The sequence below is a fragment of the Sander vitreus genome, chromosome 18 (genome assembly GCF_031162955.1).
Source record: "Sander vitreus isolate 19-12246 chromosome 18, sanVit1, whole genome shotgun sequence".
Lineage (NCBI taxonomy): Eukaryota > Metazoa > Chordata > Actinopteri > Perciformes > Percidae > Sander > Sander vitreus.
This window is the reverse complement of record NC_135872.1, coordinates 23891375-23903850: the sequence shown is the minus strand read 5'-3', so window position 1 is coordinate 23903850 and position 12476 is coordinate 23891375. Positions and strand designations below refer to the sequence as shown.

General features: G+C 39.1%; 1 protein-coding gene across 1 annotated transcript in view; it reads left to right on the top strand.

The window, feature by feature from the left end:
- Nucleotides 1–12476, top strand: part of LOC144533010 (uncharacterized) — a 53394-nt gene that overhangs the window by 8960 nt on the left and 31958 nt on the right. The window contains exons 6-19 of the mRNA XM_078274024.1: nucleotides 4433–4501; nucleotides 4716–4772; nucleotides 4954–5007; nucleotides 5112–5180; nucleotides 5590–5649; nucleotides 5789–5857; nucleotides 8343–8396; nucleotides 8507–8575; nucleotides 9495–9551; nucleotides 9734–9787; nucleotides 9898–9966; nucleotides 10895–10951; nucleotides 11134–11187; nucleotides 11297–11365. Coding sequence (XP_078130150.1) covers nucleotides 4433–4501; nucleotides 4716–4772; nucleotides 4954–5007; nucleotides 5112–5180; nucleotides 5590–5649; nucleotides 5789–5857; nucleotides 8343–8396; nucleotides 8507–8575; nucleotides 9495–9551; nucleotides 9734–9787; nucleotides 9898–9966; nucleotides 10895–10951; nucleotides 11134–11187; nucleotides 11297–11365 — 861 coding nt within the window. The remainder of the gene's footprint in view (nucleotides 1–4432; nucleotides 4502–4715; nucleotides 4773–4953; nucleotides 5008–5111; nucleotides 5181–5589; nucleotides 5650–5788; nucleotides 5858–8342; nucleotides 8397–8506; nucleotides 8576–9494; nucleotides 9552–9733; nucleotides 9788–9897; nucleotides 9967–10894; nucleotides 10952–11133; nucleotides 11188–11296; nucleotides 11366–12476) is intronic.

The following is a 12476-nucleotide window of genomic DNA, read 5'->3' as shown; positions in this document are numbered from 1 at the left end:
GTTATGCTAGAAGCAGCAAAAAGTGAAGCGCAGCCCAAGCCGGTTAACCTCCACACCACCCCTGCTGTCCAGAGTGTGTCAAGAGCATGTTGCGTGCTGTGTGCTGCACCAGCAGCTTATTGTTTGAATGTTTATTTTAATTTTTAATATCCAATATCCAATGCTGTCCAAATTGCTCCAAAATCCAAATCCCAAGTTCATTGGGTACCCAGGAAAGTAGTTTGGATGAACGGTTCGTGAGATATTTCAAAGAAAGACGCACACACACACTTACATACATACATGCACAAACACACACAGAGGTGTCCCGCTTTATTAGATAGATGTTAACACATACATTTAAATTTAAGTTTATTTAAGTTTGATCATTAGGCCTGCTATGACATGTTTATGACAAGTTATGTTGTCTAGGTTGATGCCAAATTGTCATAACACAAATATCTCAAACAATGCTAACTTTGGATTAAAAATGTCATAATTTACTAAATGACACTTAATGTAACAGTCATAAACATTTATTAAGACTCCATGTTGATGACCGTTGTCATGTCAGTCTTATGCACACCCCTTCAAATAAAGTGTGACCTATGACTGTAAAATGTTCTTTTGAGATTCTACACCTACTACTCAATGTCAACAACAAGTGAGTGCTTCACAACAATTCTTACAGTACTTTTTCTTTCCTATAACAAGGCCGTTGTTGTCATAATTTACTTGTCAGATCTATTTTCAGCTAAACACACATAATTATGACAGTGAAATGGTCTTTTCGGACTCAACAACAGTTGCTACAACGCTCAGTTACGTTGTAACCTTTGTTCTCTGAGTGAAGAGAACCGTTACATATTCCTTATGTACATGGATACTTCTTTAAGACACACTGGCTTGCCCAGCCACACCCTATGCTATTTCCTATAAAGCACCTGTGCTGGCGTGGAATCACTGATAGTTTGATCGGAACCGTCTACAGCTGGTGAGATAGTCTATTCACTCAGACAACCAAGGTTAAAACGTAACCGAGCGTTCTCTATCGTATCGAGACTATATCTCCACCGTTACATATTCCATATGTACGGGGAACTCTTTAAGACATCCCATGAGGAGACAGTGCTGCCCAAGCCCAGAAAGTGTAAAAAAAGTAATGAACTGTTCTAAAAAAACACTATGAACCATCAACCAGGTCAAAGCCCTGCAAGTCGCAAAGGCCAAGTCTGAGAGGCAGAGGGGCTGCTGGGAGTAGGCTGCAAGATGCAAGACCAACCCAAGGAACACATACTGTAGAGGCCCGCACCTTTTCTTTGTTCAAGGCCGACAACTAAACAAAAGGCCACTCCGGTCAGCCTGTAAAGTGCTCAGCTGACCAGGGAGACAACAAACCGGTGAGATGAACACATAGCCACCAAGGCTTAGTAATCCATCAACGTGACACAACCAGCACACACTCACAAAGGAGCCACCATAAGCCCACGAGGTAGCAAAGCCAAGGGTTGAGTGCCCCAGTACCCAGGATGGGACAGGCACACCTGAAAATGTATACGCCTGTTCAATAGTGTCCACAACCCAGTCGGAAAGCTTTGGCTTTGACAAAGGTATGCCCAGACGACCGGAAGCAGAATGACTGCTGGACAGTCTTCCTGAGGGCCCAAGTGCACTTCATGTATTCCACTGGGGCCACTCTACCATCCAAGCTTTTTCAGAAGAGGAGAGTGATGGAACCCAGATGGAACCTCTTTTAGGAATGCTGGATCGAGGTAAAGAATAAACCAGCCCCATCTTGCAAGAACCGGCAGCCTTAACTGCTACATTTGAACAGGCAGATCATGGAGCTTGCCTACTCTTCAGGAAAAGGTATGCCAGAGTAACCCAGTGTCAAGAGAGAGCCACTTCAGATCAGGAAGGATGCAGAAGTGCTCCAAGGACCATGGTCAAACCCAAAGAGAGACTAAAGGACTGGACTTATGACAGCCAGCCTTAGGAAGCCTCTAAGAAATCAGGGAGCAGTCATGCTCATGCAGTGTGGAAGCACAAACACACACTGCCTAGACCACTGCCAAAATTCCTTGCAGGGTTGCAACTGATTTTCCTGCCTCCAGCTGAGTCAGCAGAAACGACAGGAGGCACGCTGCTGTCGCCGGGTAGGGAACCACCTGGTGAACTTACACATGTGGCAAGCACCCTGCCAGGAAGGGGCGGAACCTGTTCCCAAGCAGCAAGACCCTCTGGGGCGGGGGCACCAAGCCACCCTGTGCAAGAGGGGAGGTATAGCCTAAAACCACAGCATGGGGGGCCAAAGAGGAGCTGCCAGATGTAGTCACACTCCGTCAGCCTGAATTCTCAGAGAAGAGGCTGGAGGAGAGCGGAAGGAGGAGAGGCATAAAGCAGACCCTGAGGCCATAGGTGGCAGCATAGGGCCGCAGGAATCAAACCTGGATCTGCTGCGGCAGGGACTGAGCCTTAGCACCTAGGGTGCACGCTCAACCAGGTGAGCCACCAGGGCACCATCCTTTACTTTCATGCCAGAGCGTCCCAACCCAGGAGCGGACTGACATTCCTAGGGAGAAGAAGAGTAGACACCGTCTGTCCTCTTGTCCTTCGCTGAAGCGACACCCAAGGGTGGAGCCTCCACTCCCATTGGTGTGGTCCCTCTCAACACAATGACTGCTGCTGAGTTAGCAGCCCGGCATATGCACCGCTATGAGCGGGCAGAAGAGGGGATGTGCCCACAGCTTTAAAGAGCACACGTTTATAACAAATGTACACATACTGTCTGTTTATGCCGTTTGTATGCTGTTACTGTCATCCTCTACAGTATGTTGTTCTTTGATGTCACTGTCTGTCTGTCTGTTTGATTGTCCGTGTTTCTCTCTGTTGACATTGTACATATTGTCCGTCTGGTTCTCCATCTTTTCATCCATTTCAACTCTCTAACTCTGCAATTTTAATATGTTTTTGTGGCTGTCTGTGATTATACTTCAGGGTTTTTCCCCTGCTCAGAATTGGCCTTTGGGGGAACACATAAAGCACATAAAATTTTTGAGGGTAAAATACTTCAATTCCTGCATTCTGATAATTTTTTGGGCACCAATTTATGGTAAAAATGTCTATATTTATGGCAAGGAAATCACAAAATTCTGGTGGCAGGTAACAATTTAAAATACAAAATATAATGGAATATTATTATATTCAGTAGTCCAGTAAGGGGGCTTTCACATCCGGGACATGGGCAGGATGCGACAACACTTGACCCCAAGGTCCAGTTGTTTAATTAGCATGAACAGGGCTTTATGGTCAAAGCTTTATGGGCTTTTTTTCACCAAAGAGCACGTTTTGCTCCCAAGTTGAAAAAATGTAGGATTGACTTACAGAGGCTACTGCTTTTCTGCTAAATTGTACAATAACACAATCATGTTATGGATACAAAACGTTGTGAAGTGTAATGTTTTCTATATTCTATTGATCAAAAATGATCAGTGATGTTGAGACTATAGTGTAATGGACCACCACAGTTCATGCATACATGTGAACCGCGGATTAATTGCATTTGTGTTTAATCTACATAATGTAAAACATGAATGGGGCACAGCAGAAAGACGGAGCAGAACAACACTGCTTGTTAAGGGTTTTCATATGTACTCCTATAGGCCTACACTTCGCATCAGGCATTAAAATCAACTGTACCAAAACACTGAACTGGACTACTATTTAACGCGACAACGAGACATTTTTAACCGGTAATGAAACTGTCTCAATCTAATACTGATGCCGTCAGACGGCCGCGTGGACGGACAGCAATCAGAGCTTCGGCGGGGGCTCTCTGCTCATCAGCAGCAGCTTCTCGCTGCTTCAGCCGGTCCCCCAGAGCAAGTGCTTGATTTTGACTGAATGTCCCAATTTCAGTAACTTCTGATTGGGTCGGTCGGCCCATCTCGGGACCAGCCCGGCCGTTGCTGACTGGCCAAATGCTTAATATTTATTATCATTATTAATATTATTATTATTATTATTATTATTATAAACCATAGTGAAATCGTGCAAGCGATAAAAAACACGTCCCTCTGCACTGTCGGCCTGTAAAGACAATTTATTTGTATATATAAAAAAAATCCGCCCCTGGCTGTCTGACTACATCAAATAATTTTGCTCGCTGTCTTTACCAAACGCTGCAATTTGTCTTGGTCTTGTTTACGCATGTTCCCAAATACACAGACTAAGCCAAAGGACAATACGCTCTGAAGGACTGTACAGTTCTTAGTCACATAAGTGTTCTTGTTGTACATACTTGTTATTGGTGTTGCAGCTGTTGTAGTGTTTCCATCTGTTACAACAGGTGTTAAATATGAAGAAAAACATGGTTGCAATTATAGTTAAAGTAGAAAATGTCCTTACTATTATGCAATACTATTTTATAATTTTGAAAATGTTTTATTTTCAGATTCAACACACACTGGTACAACAGATTTGAATACTACAACTGTTGAAACACCAACAACATTTGTAACAAGTAAGTACCAAGTAAAAACGGTTACAAAACTTTATTTTAGTACATTTTTTAAAGGTCAGTAGTTAAGTACATTAAGGTAAATGTCAAAGAGTTTTATCTGAAAAAATGTAGTAAAGGTTTTTACTACAAAACAAATTAAGTAAATGGTTTTATTTTACTTATGCACACCCCTTCAAAGAAAATGTCACCTATGATTGTGAAATGCTCTCTTCAGATTCAACACCTACTGTTACACCACATGTGGACAATACAACACTCACAATTTCAACAAGTGAGTGCTTCAAAACAATTCCTACTTTACTCTTTCTTACTCTAACAAGGCAGCTATTTTCTTAATTAAAAATGTAGGAGAACCTATATAGGGGGGATAAAATGTCTAATAGTCGGTTCAATACAGAATTTCTAGAAGCTGTACTACAAAACAAATTAAGTAAATGTTTTTATTGTTCTAGATTCAACACTTGACACTACTACACCTACAGCTATACCAACAACTGCAGTTACCAGTAAGTGATTTAGAAATTAGGCATGGGTAACACGTTAAAAAAAAAAAGTATACATTTTTAAATGATAAATACTATATTATAATTTTGAAATGTTTTTTTTTCAGATTCAACACAAACTGGTACAACAGATTTGAACACTACCACAGTTGAAACACCAACAACATTTGTAACAAGTAAGTACTAAAAAACAACTTTATTTTTGTCAATTTTAAATTAGGTCAATTGGTTGGACTTTGTCAAAGTGCTTTATCTGAAAAATGTAAAGATTTACAGTACGTAATATATATGGGTTTTTATTGTCAGCAATAACAGATGATCATATGATGTCAAATGATAAAATTGAGACTAAAAAACTGTTACTTTGGTACTGTTATCACTGTCGTCAGACAGAAAAGTTGTCATTACACAAACATCTCGAACAATGCTAACTTTGCATTAAAAATGTCATGATTTACCGAATGACACTTAATGGAACAGTCATAAACATTTATTAAGACTCCAGGTTCATGGCCGTTTTCATGTCAGTCTTATGCACACCCCTTCAAAGAAAGTGTCACCTATGGTTGTGAAATTACTTTTCAGATTCAACACCTACTGTTACACCACATGTGGACAATACAACACTCACAATTTCAACAACAAGTGAGTCCTTCAAAACAATTCCTACTTTACTCTTTCTTACTCTAACAAGGCAGCTATTTTCTTAATTAAAAATGTAGGACAATCTATATATAGGGGATAAATACTATATTATAATTTTGAAATGTTTTTTTTTCTTCAGATTCAACACAAACTGGTACAACAGATTTTATCACTACTACAGTTGAAACGCCAACAACATTTGTAACAAGTAAGTACCAAAAAACAACTTTATTTTTGTCAATTTTAAATTAGGTCAGTGGTTGGACTTTGTCAAAGTGTTTTATCTGAAAAATGTAAAGATTTACAGTACGTAATATATATGGGTTTTTATTGTCAGCAATAACAGATGATCATATGATGTCAAATGATGATTAAATTGAGACTTTGCAGACTCAACACCATTTGCTTACAACAATTCTGAACATTAACACCCACAATTTCTAAATAAACTTTCGTCATGAGGACATTTTCTAATTTAACTAACAACATTTCAACCATTTCTCTTCATATTTTACACCTGTTGTAACAGATGTAAACACTACAACAGCTGCAACACCAATAACAAGTACTACAAAAACACTAATTATACCGCGCAGAACACAGGAGTTGATCGTCTCCAGAGGCCTGTACTACGAATCAAGATCAACATGCCCTGGATTTATTTCAGTTACCCAGCTACCTAACCTAACAACTACTGTCCCGCATAAGCTGTGTCACGACAGTGGTTAACAACTAGTTCAATCAACCCAGGGTCTCCCAATCCAGTGACGCGCACGTTCAAATAAAAGAGGCGGTGTTGTAAAATACCCATCAGGTTGACGGGGTTGCTGCAACCATGATTTTAGTGCCATCCTAATTCAAGGAAACATGCTGGGCGAAAAAAAAACATAAGGACACCAGTGAATAAGTTCCCCAGAGCTAGGTTAGTAACATGCATTTCTGGGACATGGATGCACACAAATGGAAAGAGAGAGGAGAGAGAAGCTCTGTGTGTCAAAGGAAGTCCCCTGGCAGTCTAAAACTATAACAGCATAGCTAAGAGCTGCAGAGAAGCAGAGATAGGGAGAGGGCACGCCGTGACTGTAAATACACACCCTCCCCCGCTGTTCTAGGCAAACACTACAATTCCTCACTCCATAACTATAAGCTTTATCAAAGAGGAGAGTTTTAGGTTTACTCTTAAATGTGGTGACGGTGCCTGCCCCCCGAACCCTGGTTCCACAGGAAAGGAGCCTGATAGCTAAAGACTCTGGCTCTCATTTTACTTTTAGAGACTCTAGGAACCACAAGTAACTCTGCATTCTGGGAGCTTAGTGCTCTAGTGGGACAATAAGGTACTATGAGCTCTTAAAGCTATGATGGTGCTTGACCATTTAGAGCTTTGTAGGTCAGGAGAAGGATTTAAAATTCAATCCTGGATTTTACAGGAAGCCAATGCAGAGAAGCTAATGCAGAAGAAATATGATCTATTTTCTTAGTGCTTGTCAGAACACGCGCTGCAGCATTCTGGATCAGCTGGAGATTGTTAAGGGATTATTTGAGCAACCTGATAGTAAGGAACTACAGTAGTCCAGCCTGGAAGTAATGAATGCATAGACTAGTTTTTCAGCATCGTTTTTTTGAGACAGGATGTGCCTATTTTGGCAATGTTACGAAGATGAAAAAAGGCTGTTCTTGAGATTTGTTTTAAGTGGGCGTTAAAGGATATATTCTGATCAAAAATAACTCCTAGATTTCTGACAGTAGTGCTGGAGGCCAGGGCAATACCATCCAGAGTAATTATATCTTTGGATAATGAGGTTCAGAGGTGTTTAGGGCCCAGCATAATAACTTCAGTTTTGTTTGAGTTTAACATCAGAAAATTGTAGGCCATCCATTATTTTATATCTCTAATGCATATTTGAAGTTTAGCTAACTGACTGGTTTCGTCTGGCTTGATTGATAGGTATAATTGGGTGTCATCCGCATAACGGTGAAAGTTAATTGAGTGTTTCCTAATAATATTGCCTAGAGGAAGCATATATAAGGAGAATAGAATTGGTCCAAGCACTGAGCCTCGTGGAATGCCATGGCTAACTTTAGCGTACCTGGAGGATTTATCGTTAATATTAACAAATTGAGATCGATCAGAGAAATAGGACTTAAACCAGCTTAGTGTGATTCCTTTAATGCCAACTAAATGTTCCAATCTCTGTAACAGGATGGTATGATCAATAATGTTGAATGCAGTACTAAGCTCTAATAAGACAAGTACGGAGACCAGTCCTTTGTCAGCCGCAGTTAGATGGTCGTTAGCAATTTTCAAGTTAATAGGAACAATAAAAACAGACTTAATAAATAGAGAAAAAACTAAAACCATCCACAAGTAAACAAAGTGCAAAGTGCAAATCAGTGACAGCCACAGGCCACATAAACAGAACACCATAATAATATTATTATTTCACAACCCATATGGCCTCAAGAAGTGTTGTTGTGAGTTTTGATTGACGGCTCCAGACATTGAGGTTACGGCTATCTGGTGTCACCTATTGCTCTGTATATTGTTCAATGTATATTGGTGTTTAAAAGTCAAGATCAAAAAATTGAGGACAACCTATTCATAGGGGGATTAAAATGTCTTATAGTCGGTTCAATACAGAATTTCTAGAAGCTGTACCACAAAACAAATTAAGTAAATGTTTTTACTGTTCTAGATTCAACACTTGACACTACTACACCCACATCTATACAAACAACTGCAGTTACCAGTAAGTGATTTAGAAATTAGGCATGGGTTACCCATTTAAAAAAAAGGCTTATACATTTTAAAATGATAAATACTATATTATAATTTTGAAATGTTTTTTTTTTTTTTCAGATTCAACACAAACTGGTACAACAGATTTGAACACTACTACAGTTGAAATGCCGACAACATTTGTAACAAGTAAGTACTAAAAAACAACTTTATTTTTGTCAATTTTAAATTAGGTCAATTGGTTGGACTTTGTCAAAGTGTTTTATCTGAAAAATGTAAAGATTTACAGTACGTAATATATATGGGTTTTTATTGTCAGCAATAACAGATGATCATATGATGTCAAATGATAAAATTGAGACTTTGCAGACTCAACACAATTTGCTTACAACTAATCTGAACACTACAACACCCACAATTTCTAAATCAACTTTCGTCATGAGGACATTTTCTAATTTAACTAACACAATTGCAACCATTTCTCTTCATATTTTACACCTGTTGTAACAGATGGAAACACTACAACAGCTGCAACACCAATACTACAAGTACTACAAAAACACTAATTATACCATGCAGAACATAGGAGTTGATGGTCTCCTGCTGTCTCTGTTAGTTTGTGTTATTGTGTGATAATGGGAAATCTGGACCCTTTAACCCTTTACGACGAAACACCAAAAGTTGATTTTGAAATTGTGGGTGTTCAGATTTGTTGTAAGCAAGTGTAACAATTGTTACACATGAAAAGCCTAAACAAAATAATTGTCACAATATAAAAAATCTAGCAAAAATTACAGACTTTAATTTTGATTTCAGTAACAAGTAGCGTTAGCCTAAAGCTAACGTTATCTGTAAAAAACTTTTACATTGGTACTGTTATAACTGTCGTCAGACTAGTTTTATAACATGTCAAGGAAAAGTTGTCATTACACAAACATCTCGAACAATGCTAACTTTGCATTAAAAATGTCATGATTTACCGAATGACACTTAATGGAACAGTCATAAACATTTATTAAGACTCCAGGTTCATGGCCGTTTTCATGTCAGTCTTATGCACACCCCTTCAAAGAAAGTGTCACCTATGATTGTGAAATGCTCTCTTCAGATTCAACACCTACTGTTACACCACATGTGGACAATACAACACTCACAATTTCAACAAGTGAGTGCTTCAAAACAATTCCTACTTTACTCTTTCTTACTCTAACAAGGCAGCTATTTTCTTAATTAAAAATGTAGGAGAACCTATATATAGGGGGATAAAATGTCTAAAACTCGGTTCAATACAGAATTTCTAGAAGCTGTACTACAAAACAAATTAAGTAAATGTTTTTATTGTTCTAGATTCAACACTTGACACTACTACACCTACAGCTATACCAACAACGGCAGTTACCAGTAAGTGATTTAGAAATTAGGCATGGGTAACACGTTAAAAAAAAAAAAAGTTATACATTTTTAAATGATAAATACTATATTATAATTTTGAAATGTTTTTATTTTTTCAGATTCAACACAAACTGGTACAACAGATTTTAACACTACTACAGTTGAAATGCCGACAACATTTGTAACAAGTAAGTACTAAAAAACAACTTTATTTTTGTCAATTTTAAATTAGGTCAATTGGTTGGACTTTGTCAAAGTGTTTTATCTGAAAAATGTGAAGGTTAACAATACTTAATATATTTGGGGTTTTATTGTCAGCAGTAACAGATGATCATATGATGTCAAATGATAAAATTGAGACTTTGCAGACTCAACACAACTTGCTTACAACTAATCTGAACACTACAACACCCACAATTTCAAAATCAACTTTCGTCATGAGGACATTTTCTAATTTTAACTAACACAATTGCAACCATTTCTCTTCATATTTTACACCTGTTGTAACAGATGGAAACACTACAACAGCTGCAACACCAATACTACAAGTACTACAAAAACACTAATTATACCATGCAGAACACAGGAGTTGATGGTCTCCTGCTGTCTCTGTTAGTTTGTGTTATTGTGTGATAATGGGAAATCTGGACCCTTTAACCCTTTACGACGAAACGCCAAAAGTTGATTTTGAAATTGTGGGTGTTCAGATTTGTTGTAAGCAAGTGTAACAATTGTTACACATAAAAGCCTAAAAAAATAATTGTCACAATATAAAAATCTAGCAAACATTACAGTAAGTAATCTGGACTTTAATTTTGATTTCAGTAACAAGTAGCGTTAGCCTAAAGCTAACGTTATCTGTAAAAAACTTTTACATTGGTACTGTTATAACTGTCGTCAGACTAGTTTTATAACATGTCAAGGAAAAGTTGTCATTACACAAACATCTCGAACAATGCTAACTTTGCATTAAAAATGTCATGATTTACCGAATGACACTTAATGGAACAGTCATAAACATTTATTAAGACTCCAGGTTCATGGCCGTTTTCATGTCAGTCTTATGCACACCCCTTCAAAGAAAGTGTCACCTATGGTTGTGAAATTACTTTTCAGATTCAACACCTACTGTTACACCACATGTGGACAATACAACACTCACAATTTCAACAAGTGAGTGCTTCAAAACAATTCCTACTTTACTCTTTCTTACTCTAACAAGGCAGCTATTTTCTTAATTAAAAATGTAGGAGAACCTATATATGGGGGGATAAAATGTCTAATAGTCAGTTCAATACAGAATTTCTAGAAGCTGTATTACAAAACAAATTAAGTAAATGTTTTTATTGTTCTAGATTCAACACTTGACACTACTACACCTACAGCTATACCAACAACTGTAGTTACCAGTAAGTGATTTAGAAATTAGGCATTGGTAACACATTTAAAAAAAAAAAAGTTATACATTTTTAAATGATAAATACTATATTATAATTTTGAAATGTTTTTTTTTTTCAGATTCAACACAAACTGGTACAACAGATTTTAACACTACTACAGTTGAAACGCAAACAACATTTGTAACAAGTAAGTACTAAAAAACAACTTTATTTTTGTCAATTTTAAATTAGGTCAGTGGTTGGACTTTATTGAAATGTCAAAGAGTTTTATCTGAAAAATGTGAAGGTTAACAATACTTAATATATTTGGGGTTTTATTGTCAGCAATAACAGATGATCATATGATGTCAAATGATAAAATTGAGACTTTGCAGACTCAACACAATTTGCTTACAACAAATCTGAACACTACAACACCCATCCATCCATCCATCCATCTTCATCCGCTTATCCGGGGTCGGGTCGCGGGGGTAGCAGCTCCAGCAGGGGACCCCAAACTTCCCTTTCCCGGGCCACATTAACCAGCTCCGACTGGCGGATCCCGAGGCGTTCCCAGGCCAGGTTGGAGATATAATCCCTCCACCTAGTCCTGGGTCTCCCCCGAGGCCTCCTCCCAGCTGGACGTGCCTGGAACACCTCCCTAGGGAGGCGCCCAGGGGGCATCCTTACCAGATGCCCGAACCACCTCAACTGGCTCCTTTCGACGCAAAGGAGCAGCGGCTCTACTCCGAGCTCCTCACGGATAACTGAGCTTCTCACCCTATCTCTAAGGGAGACGCCAGCTACCCTCCTGAGGAAACCCATTTCGGCCGCTTGTACCCTGGATCTTGTTCTTTCGGTCATGACCCAGCCTTCATGACCATAGGTGAGGGTAGGAACAAAAACTGACCGGGTAGATTGAGAGCTTTGCCTTCTGGCTCAGCTCTCTTTTTCGTCACAATGGTGCGATAAATTGAATGTAATACCGCACCTGCTGTGCCGATTCTCCGACCAATCTCCCGCTCCATTGTCCCTCACTCGCGAACAAGACCCCAAGGTACTTGAACTCCTTCACTTGGGGTAAGGACTCATTCCCTACCTGGAGAAGGCACTCCATCGGTTTCTGCTGAGAACCATGGCCTCCGATTTAGAGGTGCTGATCCTCATCCCAGCCGGCTTCACACTGCTGCGAACCGATCCAGTGAGTGCTGAAGGTCACAGGCCGATGATGCCATCAGGACCACATCATCTGCAAAAAGCAGCGATGAGATCCCCAGCCCACCGAACTGCAACCCCTCTCCACCCCGACTACGCCTCGA